Source organism: Canis aureus, chromosome 2 (assembly GCF_053574225.1).
Source record: "Canis aureus isolate CA01 chromosome 2, VMU_Caureus_v.1.0, whole genome shotgun sequence".
NCBI classification, from domain to species: Eukaryota; Metazoa; Chordata; class Mammalia; order Carnivora; family Canidae; genus Canis; species Canis aureus.
Window position 1 is genome coordinate 84,846,395 of NC_135612.1, and position 17,993 is coordinate 84,864,387.

Genomic DNA, 17,993 nt, shown 5'->3' on the forward strand with positions numbered 1-17,993 from the left:
GGGGGGGAGGATGGGTTAAATGGGTGATGGGCATTAAGGAGGGTACATGTTGTAATGAGCACTGGGTACTACACGGACGTGATGAATCACTAAATTCTACTACTGAAACATAATAAAATAAAATAAAATAAAATAAATAAAATAATAAAATAAAATAAAATAAAATAAAAAAATAAAATAATAAAATAAAATAAAATAAAATAAATAAAATAAAATAAATAAAATAAAAAATAAAATAAATAAAATAAATTTAAAAATAAAATAAAATAAATAAATAAATAAAATAAAATAAAATAAAATAAAAAAATAAAATAAAATAAAAATAAAATTAAAATAAAATAAAATAAAATAAACTCTAAACTAGCTTTCTAGTTTAGAAACTCACTACATCTCTACCTTAGCCAATTCTATATTTGAATTATTACATTAGAAAATTCCTTATTATGAGCTAAAATTGATTCCTCTTACCATCTGCCACCATCTCACACACACCCAAAATGTCACAAAAAATAAGCCCAATTCCTTTACTCTAAGAGACCTTCAAATATTCTAAGAGAGCTATTGAATCTTCCCTAAAAGCTTCTTTTTTCAAGGTCGCAAATATTTCCAGATTCTCCAAATTCTCTTCATATGACAGACTCTTCTTACCATCCTACCCATTCTTCTATGAGTAAAGTCCAATCCAACTTGTCCACTATCGTAGTAACTTCCTAACTGATCTCTCTACTTCATTCATTTCACTGGACCATTGATTATCAAACTTTTAGCCCTCGGGACCTTTACTCTCCTAAAAATTGAGGATCTAAGAGTCCTTTCTTTATGTGGATTATATCTAATGATATTTACAGTATTACAAACTAAAACAGAAAAAAAACCCTATTTTTTTTTATTAGTATGGAATTTCCCCCAAAAAGTTAGAAACTGTATTACTGCATGATCCAGCAATTTCAATCCTGGGTACATACTTGAACATATATTTGTACATGATCACAGCAGCATTACTCACAATAACTAAAATGTAGAAGCAACCCAAGCATACACAGACAAATGAATGGATAAGCAAACTGTGATATGTATACACAATGAAATATTACTCAGTACTTAAGAAGGAAGAAAATTAAAAAAAAAAGAAGGAAGAAAATCTTCACACAGCTAGAGCATGGTTGAACCTTAAGAACATTATGCTAGGTGAAATAAGTCTGACACAAAAAGACAAATACTATGTAATTTCACATTAATGAGGTACTTAGTCCAATTCATAGAGACAGTCCATTCATTCTACAGAAAGTAGAATGCTGGTTGCCAGTGGCAATGGGAAAAGTGGGAATGGAGAGTTAGTATTTAATGGGTACCAAGTTCTATTTTGGGATGATGAGAAAGTTCTAGAGACTGATGGTAATTGATGGTTGTACAATAATGTGAACATACTACAATAAAAATATTAATTCATTTAAAAATAACTCATAAACCCATTATATATTAGCCTAAATATTTTTATTTAAAAGAACTGTATATTCAGAAACAAAAATTAGTGAGAAAAGGAGGCACTGTTTTACATTTCTACAAATCTCTAATGTTTGGCTTAACCGAAGACAGCTGGATTCTTCAATCTGCTGCAATATACCATCTGTGACACTATGTTATTTTGATTGAAATATATGAGAAAGGTCAGTGTTGCACAGATATATAACTGGAAAAGGCAAGGCCATATAACTAGAAAAGGGTATCCTTTTAAGATACTTAGATATTCTCCTTTGATAGCTACCAAAATTTGACCAGTAGTTTCCTAAAAATTAGTTGCAACATGGAATCTGAACATCAGTCAACTTTTCACTTTTTTATTACATAAACACGTAATGCTCTGCTTTGCACTTTGAATCAATATTCCACCTATTCATGACTTCATAACATTATGCACTGATCATTTTGAATATATTAAGTGATGCACTAGACACGTTCACTAAACAATATCAAAAGGTAACATTCTTTAACATCATCATAAATATCACCAGTAAAGTCTTTTAAGTATTGAGGAGCTATCAAGTTCATAGTGGTGAATTCAAGTTTTCCAGAATCTAAGTGTCTTTCATCTCTGTACCTCAAGAATCAGCACAATAGCTTTCACATAGTGAGTACTTCATAAACATGTTCTCAATGAATGCATTTGCACTGAAGATTCCTTAGACTTACACCTGCAAAAACCCCATGGGAAACACATGGTGATTGCTCTTGTTCTCTGGAATTTTTAGTCCAGACAAGAAACTCAATAAAAAAACTAATGCCACTGTAAGAAAAAAAATGTTTTTTAAAAAAACCATATTTAAAAAAGGTATCATCCATTAAGACAAGCAATTAATTCTAATTTAAGAACTGGAAAAGGGGACCAAAGGAGTATAAACTAAGTAGACTGAGCAAAGGTATACAGATGCTCTTGCGCATTATCACTTTATGGAAAGGCAAAAGTTCCAAGAGAACGTAGGAAGGAATAAAGTGGAAGATGAAGCTGGAACGGCCTCTCTCATTCCTATCTATTGAACTCACAAGTGCCAGATTAATACTCCTTAAAAAACCCTTCATGTCTTCAGCCTCCTCAAAATACCTCAATGACCCCTTTAAAACCTACAGAATAAGGCAAATTATTCTGGCATTTATGATCTTCAAAAACCTAGTCCTTCTGAACCTATATAATCTTATCTTTTGTTGGGAAGGAAACATTTTCCTCTACCCTTCAAGATTCTTTCAGCTGGTCTAAGAATTAAATTGACATGAAACAGATTAATAGGAGAAAATCAAATTTAAATTCATACATATGGGAATTCCACATACATATCAAGTTCAAAATAGAAAGGTAAAAGGACATATACATGCCATCCTAAGCTAAAGAATGGAGTAGAAATTTGGGGCTTCAAAAGGAAGGAAGGTAATCCACAGAGCAGTAAGAAGAGCAGATGTTTCATAATTAGATGTTTGCCCTGCCATACAGATGGGTCACTCAGATAAAATTTATCTCTGGTAATAATTCTCATTCTGGGAAACGCCACAATTTAGAATCCTCTAGGTAGCTAAATGCAAAGGTTTCTTTTGAGCCTGCAAGATCTCAATTGCCTTCAACTCAAAACAGTCCACATACCAAAGTGGCACATTTTGGGGAGACTTTCTGAACTCCTTCACTCTCTAGAAGTGCCCTACAACAGATATCTTCTGCTTAACCTCCTGCTGTTCCTATATTGGAAATTCACTCCAAACTTCCCACCTTCAGTGCTAGCCAAGCCTTCTCTATCCCCAGCTGTGTCCTTTGAGTATATTTATATCCTAGTATATGCCTAGTATACTTATTTACATTCTTTCTTCTTTCAATAATTAATTGAACACATCCTATGTGCCAGCTGCTGAATATAAAAAGAAAAACAAGACATGATTGTCCCTCTCTCTCTCTTGAGGAACTCCCAATGTACTGAGAGACAGAAAAAGCTGGGGTGCCTGGCTGGCTCACTCAGTAGAGTATGTGACTCTTAATCCTGGGATCTTAAGTTTGAGCCCCACATTGGGTGTAGAGATAACTTGGGGGAAAAAAAGCTAAGAAAAAGTATGATAAATGAATGCTCTTTCCTGCATCAACCCACATTCTTCTCATTAACATCACTGTTTGGGACTTTGTCTAGTATCTTCCATCACCACCACAGAAGAGGCTCAATTAAAATATGCTGAATTGGGTATTCCCATTCCTTCCTAATATTTTTGGTTCTTTATGAAACTGTAGACCTTATCTATTTCTGTAATTTAAGTAGTCCCAGGGGACATGCATTGTAGCCAGGAATGAGTTTTAGTTACAAATTGGAAGTTTTGGCTCTGTGCAAGCTGATCAGGCCTTATACTCCATCTGTGTTGTATAATTCAAGCCCTGCTCTGGTTTCTCTCACCTGAAGATAGATCCTTCACTGGTTTTCTTTTGCTGACATCCCAAAGCTGACCCAGTTCTCTGCTAGCACTGGCTGTCTTATCTCCCTTATTTCACATCTTTACTTCTTAGCCTTTCATAATATACTTTATGCCTGAGCCAGTCTTCAGTTCACATTTAGTAATCAATTTTCCTTGTTTCAGCTTGGCCTTATCTAATTCAAAAACGTGACATGACCTGTAAGCAACTCCGTGCTGAAATAAAATGCAAAGAGATATGCTTACTTACTGAAAGCAAATCCATATTTTAATAGTTATGTTAACTCCTTCTCCCCAAGTATATAAATTCTATAGAGAAAAGAGGTTTCTTATTTTTAAATGCTATATACAATCATTCATTTCTACACAGTTGTAAGAAGGTGAGGGAGAGACAGTAAAGTATTCCCAAATTGAGAAGGCACTTTAATGGGGCAACCACTCTGGAAAACAGTATGGAGGTTCCTCAAAGAGTTAAAAATAAAACTACCCTACAATCCAGCAATTGCATTACTAAGTATTTAACCAAAGGATATAAATATATTGATTATAAAGGGCACATGCACCCCAATGTTTATAGAAGCATTATCAACAATAACCAAATTATGGAGAGTCTAAATGTTCATTGACTGATCAATGGATAAAGAAGTAGTGTGTGTGTGTGTGTGTGTGTGTGTGTGATGGAATATTACTCAGCCATCAAAAAAATGAAATCTTGCCATTTGCAATGATGTGCATGAAGCTAGAGCATATTATGCTAAGAAAAATAAGTCAGAAAAAGACAAATACCATATGATTTCATTCCTATGTGGAATTTAAGAAACAAAATAGAGGAACATAGGGAATGGGAAAAAAAGAGAGAGAAAGGAAGACAAACTATAAGAGACTTTTAACTTTAAAGAACAAACTGAGGATTATTAGAAGGTAGTCTGATGGGCGATGGGCCAAATGGGCGATCAGTTAAAGGGTGTCACTTGTGATGAGCAGTGGGTGTTATATGTAAGTGATGAATCACTCTACTCTTGAAACCAATATTACGCTATATGTTAATTAACTAAAATGCAAATTAAAAAATTGATACCATATCAATCAATCAATGGAAGAGAGAGAGAAGGCACTCTGAGGCCAGAAAATGAAACTCTATACAACTTACACAGTTTTACAAGGTAACTTACTGATAGGGGTGGATCAGCAGATGACAATTCAGGAGCTGTATAGCTTTTCTCCACAAAGTCTAGACCTTAGTCCACAGATTATATAGTGTGACAGGATATATAGGAGGGCACTGTAGTGAGATCAAAGGGTCTGCATGCACCTCAAAGGCTTTGCATGCATCTAACTAACAGCTAACCTTTAATTAGATCTTGTGGCACCACCTGTGCATCAGGAAGGAGAAAGACTAAATTATCTTTAATGGACTCGTGAGAAGTCAAAGCAAGCCTCCCCCCATTCTAGCCTTCATGGGCATTTCTAAGTTATGTGTTTTAATCTCCAAGAAGCCAGGAACACATAGCTCCAAGAAAGGTCATCCGTGAACATGAACATAATGAAGGGCCAAAGATGGAGTCAGTATTTTCAGCACTCCCACAATTATCTTACTTTCCAGGATTAAAGAACACAACAATAGCCAAGACAGATATGGGTAAGAATGATACCAGTCCTTGGTTCACACCAAATACAATCAGAGTCCCTGAATTATTAATTTATATATCAACTGCAGTAGTCCAACCTGCAGCTTAACTATATATACACCAAATCCTACCCTAGAGGAAAAAAAATAAAAAAAAAAAAAAGACAGAAGATGGTAAGCTCCATTCATGGCACAGGCCTTTCAATACCAATGTATATTCTGGGGAGTCTGGGTGGCTCAGTGGGTCAAGTGTCTGTCTTTGGCTCGGGTCATGATTCCAGTTCCTGGGATCAAGCTCTGCATTGGGCTCCCTCCTCAAGGGGGAAGCTTGCTTCTCACCCTCCCTCTGCTGCTCCCTCTGTTTGTGCTCTCACACCATCTCTCAAATACATAGATAAAATCTTAAGATTTTATTTTGTTTGAATCAAAGATAGAAACTTGACTGAGCCATGCAGGTGCTCCAATAAATGATATCTTAAAAAAAAAAAAAAACAATAAATGTTCTATGTCTTACAGAAAATATATTTCATTAAAATTTATCTAAATTCATTAAATTTTCATTTCCTTAAAATAAATGATAAATGAAGGTTTCTTCTTTTTATTATCTCTAAATTATCTCTACATGTATATATTTTGGATAATGAATAGAAAACAATATTTTAAATACAATTTCATAAATTTTTTAGTAAAAGACAACTAGCACTGAGATGCTCTGGGGTTCTAGACTTATAACAACATCCTATCAATTATATTATTCTTTCTCTCTCCAAAGCATATCTTCTTTCAGGTTCCTTCCTTTCACAATTCTATTATTTATAATAACAATCTGAACAACAAGACTTATTAAACACTTAATGGAATGGAAATGACATTTGAGGTTTTACACAACATCCATTTTAAATATAAATAATGAATGATACAAAATAACAATGTTGATCTTGGTGCTAAACATCAAATTTGGATTTGGTTATCACTCTAGTGTCTAGAGGATGAGTGAGGAAATTCAATTTAGGATGCAGGTTGACTTCATAACAAACTCAAGAAAACTTAGAAATCAAAAAACATCACCCTTTCCAGAAACACAAAATTCCATGTTATTACATGAAGATCTTGATAATTAAACTTCAATCTACAAAAGGATATATTAGGGCTCCTGGGTGGCTCAGTCAGTCAAGCGTCTGCCTTTGTTTCAGGTCATGATCCCAAGGTCCTACTATCAAGTCCTGCATGGGGCTCCTTGCTCAGCGGGGAGGCTGCTTCTCTCTCTGCCCCTCCCCACTCTTGTTCTTTCTCTCTCTCTTTCTCCCTTGCAAAAATAAATGTCTTTAAAAAACACAAAAGGATATATATTAAATACAGCTTAATTATAATATTAAAAAAGAAGTGCTAATGATGGGGCAATAGTCTAAAAATAATTTATATTTGTCTTTGACATATTCTATGTGATTTTATTCTTCAAATTAAGTTGAACCAACACTGCTCTAGCACTTTCAGAATATACTCAGACAAAATGAGGACAGCACAGGAAAATGCTGGTAGCCTGAAACTGCCCTCAGGATTAAAGTTGTAAGGGAATGTAACAAATAAGTAGCTAGTTGCTTAAAAGTATGTTATTAAAATTGATTGTAGAGGGGCTTCCTGGGTGGCTCAGTCAGTTAAGCATCTGCCTTTGGCTCAGGTCATGATCTCGGGTCCTGGGATCAAGCCCTGCATTAGGCCCTTGCTTAGTGCGGGAGTCGCTTCTCCTTCTGCCCCTCCCCCTGCTCATGCTCTTTCTCTCTCAAATAAATAAATAAATAAAATCTAAAAGAAAAACAAAAACAAAAACAAAAAAACTGATTGTAGAGTTGCCTTTTAAGAGTTAGCTTACTTCTACTCAATGTCTGCAGTAGTAGATATAAGCTAAAGCAAAGTTGTTAACATATTTTTTCAAGTTCAAGGTTGTATTAATATTAGAAGATCTATAATTTCATTCAAGTATCAATCTATAATATTATAGATCTTTCACTTCATGTATCTTGAGAACCAGCCAAATATAAGTTGAGTTCCCAGGTAATCATCTCCATCTCCTTACCCTGCTTATTTTTCTTTCTTTTCCCTTGCCCTATTTTTTATTATATCAAAGTAATTAACTGATGTTATACTGCAGATACATTATCCTTTATTTGAAATTCCAAGGCCTGAAAAGCCTTGAACGTCAAAGTTTTTTCATAATTGAACTCATGGCATAATCGGTCCTGACTTGAACTCATTTGGCAGCAAAATCTGATCTGACCTGAATTGACATGAGACTATTTATAGTCATTATTTATCACACTTAGTGTGAAAATTCTTACATTTTGTAGCAGAAATATTAATTTGTATAATTACAAGGTGCTACAAGACCATGGTAGGGATATTAAATAACAGAAAATGTCTGAATTACCCTTCTAAAACTTGAAAAAAAAATCTGAATTCCAAAACATACCTGGCCCCCAGGTTTTAGGTAAGGGATTGTGGGCCTATATTTATTTGTGATGCTATCATCCCTCCATGATGGCAGAACTTTATTTTATTCACAATTGTTTCCCCTGGGAGTAGAGTTGTGCCCGACATACACTAAATGCTCAATAAATACTGTTGAATAATCAAATAAATAATCATGTTTATTAATGTGAGTGGAGTTCAAAATAGAAAGCAACAAAAATAATTCCTCAGGGCAGTAATCTCCAAAGAAGGTTATATTATTCATAGGTGTTTAATCTTTTATTTGCTAGGTGTAGAATACAGCAGAACAAGAAGACATACTCCTTTCCTGTCTTCATGAAACTTATACTTTAATGGACAAAGCAAATGTTTAAAAAATAAATACAGGTATGATAAATATTATTTAAATAAAAAAAAAAAAGAAAGAAATTCCAGGTACTACGGGCCACTAAACTGGGAGGTTATGGAAGACTTAAAACCTTAAATGGTCTTGGCTGAAAGAGTAGACGTAGACTGAAGAACAGTAAGTATCACCAAGCTTCATAGGCATGATCAAGGATCTTGACCATTTTTCTAAGGGCCATAAGAAGCCTTGAGGGCTCTAAGCAATCTTGTTTGGACTTTTAAGGAATACTCAGGCTTCCATTTTACTGAGCACTTAAAATGTGCCAGGCATATTATCTTCTTCAGTCCTCACAAAATGGGACTTACATTTCCAGGTTGATGGAGGAGCTGGTGGCTGATCAGCACCTCTGCATAGAAAAACAAGTAGAGCCAAGGAGAAAAAAATCAACTATCTGAAGGTAGAAGAGAGTTGCTGAGAGAACAAAAACTACTGTAACAGAAAGGGAAAAATCTTGAGAGATGAACTGGTATCTATAGCCATGTCTTCCCTGGGATCATTATTCTGAGCACAGGAAGAGGCAGAGAATCAATACAAACCCAGCACAAAGCAGGGCTACAAAAAGTAGACAGAGAAATAGGAGAGCTTTGGCAGAGACTTGGAGGTCTTAAGCACTTGACTGGTTTTGTCCTCAAGAAATTCTCTGAATACTAGGATTCTGTGGAGTGGAAAGCTAAAAGTCTAAGCAGGAAACCTGTAAAAAGTTCTTGTTTTAAGAAGTCTGACAAGAAAAACATAAGACTGTGGGACCCAAGACAAAAAGGACCTCTAGAATACATCAAATTCTTAGTTGAAAACCCTGGAGAGCCAGGAAAGAACCAAAGGAAAATTGAGCTTAACTGAGCTAAACTCAGCCTCAATCCAGAACATTCCCTAACTGGATTATAGTGACCTGTCAAAAGACTTATCTTCTCAGTGAAGAGGGAACCCTCCATAAAGTAAGATATCACCTAGAGGCTTTACAGTTTTTCATACACAATGTCTAGCATCAAATAAAAATTTACTAGTCATGCTGATAGCAAAAATCAGATAAACAAAAGCTAAGAGAAAATAACAGCAAAGACACAGATCTACATGTGATCCAGATATTGGTGGTAACTAACAAGGACTTTAAAATAATGACGTGTTATGTTTTTTGAAAAAGACAAATAAATGGACAAAATAGATGGAAAGCAGATAATTTTATCCAAGAATTAAATCAATTAAGAAGAACCATCTGGAAATTTTTGAATTGAAAAATACACTATGTGAATAGTGTAATACATGGATTTACCAGGAGATAGGAAATAGCCTAAAACAGGATTAGTGAATTGGAAGGTCAAAAGAATTATCTACATTGATGCAGAGAAAAAAAATAATGGAAAACACAGAAAAAGAGTATTGGAGATATATGGGATTCAGTAAAATGTCTAACATGTATAAATTGGAGTCTCAGAGAGGAGAGAGAAAAATGTGGCAGAAAAAAATAATGGAACGACAACAAAAAAAATACTGGAACAAACAATGGCCAAGAATTTTCCAAAACTGGTAAAAGATATCAACTCCAGATTTAAGAAGCCCCACAAACTCAAACCAGGATAAATAAAATAATAATAATACAAATAACAACAATAATACAAACAACAAATAATAAATAAAACAAACAAGCAACAAAAACACACCAAAGCACATCTTAACAAAACTACTAAACACCAAAGACAGAAAGAAATGTTAAGGGACGCCTGGGTGGCTCAGCAGTCGGGTGCCTGCCTTCGGCTCAGGGTGTGATCCCAGGATCCGGGACTGAGTCCCACATTGGGCTCCCTGCATGGAGCCTGCTTCTCCCTCTGCCTGTGTCTCTGCCTCTCTCTCTTTCTCTTTCTCTCTTTCTCTGTGTGTGTGTGTCTCATGAATAAATAAATAAAATATTTAAAAATAAATAAAATAAATAAATAAATAAATAAAAATTTAAAAAAAGAAAGAAATGTTAAAAGCAGACAAGGTAAAGGTGGGGGGGTATACATTCAGTGGACAACAAAAAGACTAATGGCTGATTTCATAACAGAAAACAAAGATGCCAAAAGGCAATAAATTGTCTCGATGTGCTGAAAAAAAATTATTGCCAACTTTGAAATGTATAAAAAAATATCCTGCAAAAATGAAGATGAAATAAAGACATAATCAGACAAATAAAACTGGGGAATTCATCCTAGGAAACTTGCACTTAAAAAAAATACTAAAAAGAGTTCTTATTGAGGAAGAAAAATAATTCTGAAGTAAATATAGAAAACATAGAAGTAAATGAGCAAGAAAGGATAAAAATGCAGTTAAAAATGAGTAAATACAGACTGAATATTGACGCTACAAAACAATAATAGCCATGTCTTGAGGGATTTAAACTACACATAAAAGGCATGGCAAAAATAACAAAAGAAAAAATACATTAATGAGTAAAGTATTCTAAGTTTTAGCATTACATAACAGGGAAATAGTAAATGTGATCATTTATATGAGACTATATTTATATTAGACTATTAATTATAACCTCTAGGGTAGCTATTTAAAGACCAACAAAAAAACATGTAACTATTACATTAACGGAGGACTAATGGGGCGTGATCCTGGAGACCCGGGATCGAGTCCCACGTCGGGCTCCCTGCATGGAGCCTGCTTCTCCCTCTGCCTATGTCTGCCTCTCTCTCTCTCTCTCTCTCTCTCTCTCGTTCTGTGTCTGTCATGAATAAATAAATAAAATCTTAAAAAAAAAAAAGAAAAAGAAAATGCTACTACATACTGCATGAGTCCAACTATATATATGACATTCTTCAAGGTGAAATCATAGAGAGAAAAGTCTGTGGTTGCCAGGTGCTTGGGAGGAAAAGAGGGAGGGAAGAGTAGATAAGGCAGAGGATTTGGGGGGCAGTGCAACTATTCTGTAAGGAACAGAAATACTGAATATATGACATTATACATCTGTCAAAACCATTAGAACTGTACAACACAAAAAGTGAATCCTGATGTAAACTATGGATTTTATTTAATAATTATGTATCAATATTGGCTCACCAATTGTAAAAAAGTACCACACTAATAACAGATGTTAATAATAGGGAAAATTGTGTGCAAAGGAATATATCGGAACTCTGTATCTTCTGCTCAATTTTGCCATAAGCCTAAAACTATCCTGAAAAATTAAAGTCTGCTAATTTAAAGACAAACAAACAAACAAAACCTTGCCAAAAGAAAATCTAAGACACGGACTTTATTGGAAAATTCTTCCAGGTATCTCAGGAAGAAATAACTTTAGAATAACTAGAAGCTCAAAACACAAGGAGAATTTATACTACTTTCGTGCTCTTTCCATGGATCTCTAACAGGTGCCCACCCAAAAGAATGGGTGCAAAGAACTGCAGAAAGCCTCCTTTTGTGGCACAGGTGCACAAGAGGAGACAAGCTGCCACTCCAGGACAGGCATTAAAAAACCATGCTATCTTGCCTAAACTTTCCATTCATTTGAGGAAAAGGCCTTAAACCCCTGAAGGAAAGCTCAGAAAACATTTCATTCTGAAGACAAGGCAATAATTAATTGTTTCTAGGGTGAGATAGATGCAAAAATGATCCTCCTCATGGGAAGGTTTAAAAAAAAAAAAAAAAACCTCCCCTGGGTCCAGGATTCTACACCAGTACAAGCAGAGGTGAGCCAGCACTAGCAAAGGTCCGGAATCTCCTTCACCCATTATCAGCCACAGATCCAAGGCACTTTGGTTGCCAAGGGGAGAAGAGGAAAGAACACTGAGAAAGACCTACTCCCAAGGCACATGGCCTGAGACAGGACCCATAGAACAGAGAATGCCCGTGCCTACCATGAGCTTAGGACTGAGTAACAATGACATTCCAACTTCTGAGGACAAGAGCAGAGCATGAAGAGAGACCTGCCTGTGGCACAGGCAAGCAGAGGCCAATGAAAGCACAGGATGCAGAACTAACACTGAGAAAAACCTTCCAGTATTCTGGGGCCCTTCCTAAGCACAAAGTTACAGCAGCCCACCAAATTTGAAGCCTGTGGGACAATGAAGCTAATGACGGTAATAAAACTCAAGCCCAGCTTGATCCCCAACTCTACTGACTGAAGTTTCCATACGCGGTACGCCTCCACACTCCCTTGAACAAAACTGCCAGTCTACCTGACCCAGTCGACATTTGTAGAATATCAAGAGCAAAATGCTCATTCTTTTCAAATGCACATGGAACATTCAACAAGATAAATAACCTGAAGAGCCCTGCATATATTTTTTACTTAAGTTTTTAATACAGAATATGTTCATACCTAGAAAACGCCAGGCCCCAGTGACCTTACTGGGAATTCTACCAAATATGTAAGAAAAAAATAATTTTAATTCTATACAAATTCTTCCAGAAAATAGGAAAGAGGGAACACTTTCCAACCCAATTTATGAGGTCAGCATTACCTAATAACAAAATTAGACAAAGATGTGAAAATAAAACTATGAGCTGGGCAGCCCAGGTGGCTCAGCGGTTTAGCGCTGCCTTCAGTCCAGGACCTGATCAGGTCCTGCGTCAGGCTCCCTGCATGGAGCCTGCTTCTCCCTCTGCCTGTGTCTCCGCCTCTCTCTCTCTCTCTCTCTCTCTCTCTGTGTCTCTATGAATAAATAAAATATTAAAAAAAAAAAAAACTACAAGCCAATTTTCTTCATGAAAATATTCACAAAATCTTCAACAAAATACTAGCAGATCAAGAAATATATATATATATATATATATATATATAAAGGAATGATGTATTAAAACCACGTGGAATTTATCTCAGGAATGCAAAACTGGTTCAACATTAAAAACCAGTCAGTATCATTTGCCATATCAACACATTTAAAAAAGAAAAAATCACATGAGCATCTCTACAGATACAAGGAAAGTATCTAACAAAATTCAACATCCATTCATAATAAAACTCTCAAAAAATGAGGAATAAAAGAGAGTTTCCTCGACCTAACAGAATACATCTATACACCACTGCAGTGGAGGTACTAGCCAGTGCAACAAGGCAAAAGGAAAGGAAAGGAAAGGAAAGGAAAGGAAAGGAAAGGAAAGGAAAGGAAAGGAAATACAAATTGGAAGGAAAAAGTAAAACTGTCTTTATTCACGTAGGACATATGTACTTGGAAAATCCTATGCAATCTACAAAACGTGCTACTATAACTTATAAGTAAGTTTAGTGAGATCACAGGATACAAGGTAAATATACGAAAATCAATTATATTTCTGCATACTAACAACAAACAACTGGAAAATGAAATAAGAACAAAATTGGCATTTATAGTAGCATCAAAAAAATAAGTATTTAAGGGAAAATCTAAACAAAGTATGTGCAAGATTCACAGACTGAACTATCAAACACTGTTGAGAAAAAATAAATAGAAATAGAGGTAAAATATCATAGGCAGACTACTCAATATTGTTTACATATCAATTCTCCCAAAATTGGACTACATATTCAATATAATCCCAATCGGAATCCCAGCAAACTCTGTAGTAATTTACAAGATGACTCTAAGCTTTATAGAGAAAAGTAAAGGTTCTAGAATATCCAAGACAATTTTGAAAAAGAGGAACAAAGTTGGGAAACTAACTATCTGATTTCAACACTTACTATAAGTTCACAAAAATCAAAACAAATAGATTAGTGGAACAGGACAAAGACTCAGAAATAGTCGTGTGTGTTTGTGTGTGTGTGTGTCCTAAATCAGTTTTCAACAAAGGTGCCAATGCAATTAGTGGAGAAAGGTAAATAGGTATGTCAATCAACAGGTACTGGAAATAAGTGTGGTATTGGACATCTATCTGTCTATATCAAAAATACACAAAATGGATCGCAGATCTAAATGTACGACCATGAAACTTCCAGAACCAAACATAGGAGAAAATTTTTGAGGCTCTGGGTTAGACACAGCTTCACAGGTAGGGCAAAAAAACACAAATCATAAAAGAAGAAACTGATTTTTTAAAATTGTCATCAAAATAAAAAGTTTGCTCTTTGAAAGATCCAGTTAAGGAAATGGAAAGATAAGCCTCAGACTGGTAGAAAATATCTGCAAGACGTGTATCTGATCAAAGATTTCTGTCATATATAAAGAGTCCTTACAATCCAACTATAGGAGAACAAACACAATTTTTTTAATAGTCAAAATATTTACACAAACTACTTGATCAAAGAAGATATTAACCTATGGTAAGATGCCTGGTATCATTAGTCAAAAAGAAAATGTAATCAAAGCCATGATGGGATATCATTATGCTCCTACCAGAGGAATGTAATTAATATATAAAGTTAACTAGGGGCACCTGAGTGGCTGGGTGGCTGAGGGTCTGCCTTGGGTTTAGGTCGTGATCCCGGGGTCCTGGGGTCCAGTCCCGCATCAGGCTCCCTGCATGGAGCCTGCACCTCCCTCTGCCTGTGTCTCTGTCTCTCTGTATTGCTCATGAATAAATAAATAAAATCTTTTAATTAATAAAAACTGACATCGGGCAGCCCTGGTGGCTCAGCGGTTTAGCGTCGCCTTCGGCCTAAGGTGTGATCCTAGAGACCTGGAATCGAGTCCCACATTGGGCTCCCTGCATGGAGCCTGCTTCTCCGTCTGCCTGTGTCTCTGCCTCTCCATCTCCCATGAATAAATAAATAAAATTAAAAAAAAAAAAAAACTGACATCAAGTACTAACAAGGATGCGGAGCAACCGAAACTCTCATAACTGCTGGCGAAAATGCAGAATCGGGGCACCTGTGGGGCTCAGCGGTGGAGCGTCTGCCTTCGGCTCAGGTCGTGACCCCAGGGTCCCGAGATCGAGTCCCTGCATCAGGCTCCCCGCGAGGCACCTGCTTCTCCCCCTTCTCCTGCCTCTGCCTCTCTCATGAATAAATAGATAAAATCTTGAAAAAAAGAAAAAGAAAAAAAAATGCAGAATCATACGCTGGAAAAGTCCGGCAGGTTCTCATAGAACGAAACATACACTTACGCAGCAACTCAGCAATTCCGCTCCTAAATTATTTACTCAAGAGAAAACAAACGTGCAAACAAAAACCTCTATCAAAATGTATATGCCCGGGATCCCTGGGGGGCTCAGCGGCTTAGCGTCTGCCTTTGGCCCAGGGCGTGATCCTGGGGTCCCGGATTCGAGTCCCACGTCGGGCTCCCTGCATGGAGTCTGCTTCTCTCTCTGCCTGTGTCTCTGCCTCTCTCTGCCTCTCTCATGAATAAATAAATAAAATCTTAAAAAAAAATGTATATGCCCGCTGCATTCGTGGGCTCTGCAGGGGGAGACCACCCCTGACCGCAACCGAAAATGCGCAGCAACCAGTGCACGGGCGGATAAACAGGCCGCGGCACATCCAAACACGAAATATTACTCAGCCGTTAACAAAGGACAGAACCAGTGAGACCGCCCAAGGGCACTGAGCCAAGTGACCCAAACCAGACACAGTCGCGTCCCTGCGCGACCCCATCTCTGGGACGTTCGCACACGGGACGGCAAGGGCCTCCCGGTCAACCTCGGCATCCAAGGGCCCAAGGGCCCGAGCACATCAGAGGATACGCCGGGAACGGGATGGAGAGAATGAGGAAGACGTCTCTGCAGGGGGCTCGGAGGGCAAAAAGAAAAAAAAAAAAGAAAAAAGGCAGCTGGGGGTCCGAAGCCACCGAGAGGACGAGGCCGGGGGGGGGGGGGGGGGGGCGGCAGGGCGCGGCCCAAGCCCGTGGCCGCCGGGGCTCCAGCAGCTCGCAGCCTCAGCGCCCGGGAAGGGCCTCGGCGCCTCCGGCCTGCAGACGCGCGCTGCGCCGCACCCTCCGCGGAAACGCCAGGACCCCCGGCGCGAGGCGGAGGAGCGCGGCGGAGGCCCGGGGCGGGGAGGCCCGGGGCGGGGAGGCCGCCCGCACCCCCCGCCGCCCCGCCGCCCCGCCCGGCCGCACTCACCCAGGCCTGCCGTTCCAGCTGAGCGTACAGAGTGGAGCCCTTGAGCTTCTGCACGATCTGCGCGATCACGAGAGACAGGTCCGACTCCTCCTGCAGCATCGCCCCGGCCCTAGCCCGCCGGGCCGCGGGGACAGGCCGGCTCGGGGCTCCCGCTCGCGGCCGCCTCTCCGCGCGCTCCTGCCGCCGGCGCTGCCGCAGCGGGCGTTGCCAGGCAACCGCCGGGCCGTCGGTCCGTTCCTCTCTGCTCCCCCCCGCGGCCGCCGAGGGGGCCAGCGCCTGCGTTCCGCTGGCGGGGAGGAAAAAAAAGAAAAAAACAGGAAAAAAAAAAAAAAAAAAAAGACGGGGAGGGGGAGGGGGAGGGGCGGGGGCAGGGAGGGGGCGGAGGGAGGTGGTAGCTTTTCCTCGCATTGTTCCCGCCCTGGCGCGCGTCTAGATGGCCCCGAGAGGCGGCTCTCGCAGCCGGCTGCGCGGCCCCAGGTGCCCCGGGAGCTCGGAGGTCGCGGGCTTCGGTGTCTCGTGAGCCCCGAGGCTCGTCGGCCGCTCGCGGGTCCCCGCGGTCGCTGGGCCGGTGCACGCGGCTGGGCGGGGAAACGCCGGGCGGCGCTCGGGCTCGGGCCTTGCAGGCTGCGCTGGTGCGGCCGCCGCTTCGGGCCGCGGGAACCCCGGGGAGGGGGCTGGGCGGGGGTGGGGGGTCAGCCGTTCATTTTCTTTCCGCTCCTCGCGTCTCTGGTCTCCGGGATCCTGGGGCGAGGATGCATCGACCCCGTCTTCCCGTCGAGCAGCTACAAGCTAAAGCAAGGAGGATTTGTGGACAGGCCGGCCGTTCCAGGAGGACTCCCATCGTCCCGGGGCACGGGGCGGGGACGGCCTAGACGCCTCCTCTGCTGTGCGTTCATTCATTCAGCGATTTCTCCAGAATTCATGCAGCTTTCAACTTCTTGAGCATCTCCATACAAGAAACTGCGTGGGCACAGAGGTAAATGAGACCCGGTTCTTGGGCGCCCGGGTGGCTCAGCGGCTGAGCATCCATCTGCCCTTGGCTGCCCTTGGCTGCCCTTGGCTCAGGTGGTCCCGCAGCAGGCTCCCCTGCTTCTCCCTCTGCCTCTCTCTCTCTCTCTCTCTCTCTCTTTCTCTCTGTGTCTCATGAATATATAAATAAAATCTTTAAAACAACAACAAAACATGGTTCTTGCCTTCAAAGAAAAACGGATCGAAGGCTTTTAGTAGAACCAGAAGAAGCAGATTTAGCTATTTGAATGGCATTTCCCAGAAGCAGCTAGAAAGATCCCTGTGGAATATTATACGCATTTATACCTCACCAAAATGATCAAGAATTAATTTCAGATGTGTGTGTGCAGATGTTTTAAGCAAAGCAAAGGTAAGAGCCCAAGAAAACAGACCAAGATTACTGCAAAAACTACCCCGCCCTGACTACCTTGAACTTTAAGGTAAGGTTGAATCACATTCTCTGATTCAATAGGCCCCTTGTAGGGCCTGCTAATCTGATTTCTGGCAAGTTCCAAGGAGACTGTGATGCTGGTGGTTCAGAAAGTACCTTCTGAACACCAAAGGACTAAAGCAGGTACATAGAGAAATTCT

At 39.3% G+C, this 17,993-nt stretch overlaps 1 protein-coding gene across 3 annotated transcripts in view; it reads right to left on the reverse strand.

The window, feature by feature from the left end:
* TBC1D19 (TBC1 domain family member 19) overlaps positions 1-16,598 on the reverse strand; it is a 141,564-nt gene extending 124,966 nt beyond the window's left edge. For 2 of the 3 annotated variants that reach the window (XM_077880422.1, XM_077880420.1), the window contains exon 1: positions 16,395-16,598. In XM_077880422.1, coding sequence (XP_077736548.1) covers positions 16,395-16,493 — 99 coding nt within the window. In that variant the 5' untranslated portion in view covers positions 16,494-16,598. The remainder of the gene's footprint in view (positions 1-16,394) is intronic. The other variant, XM_077880424.1, reaches the window with a different exon arrangement.
* Positions 16,599-17,993: the final 1,395 nt, after the last annotated feature.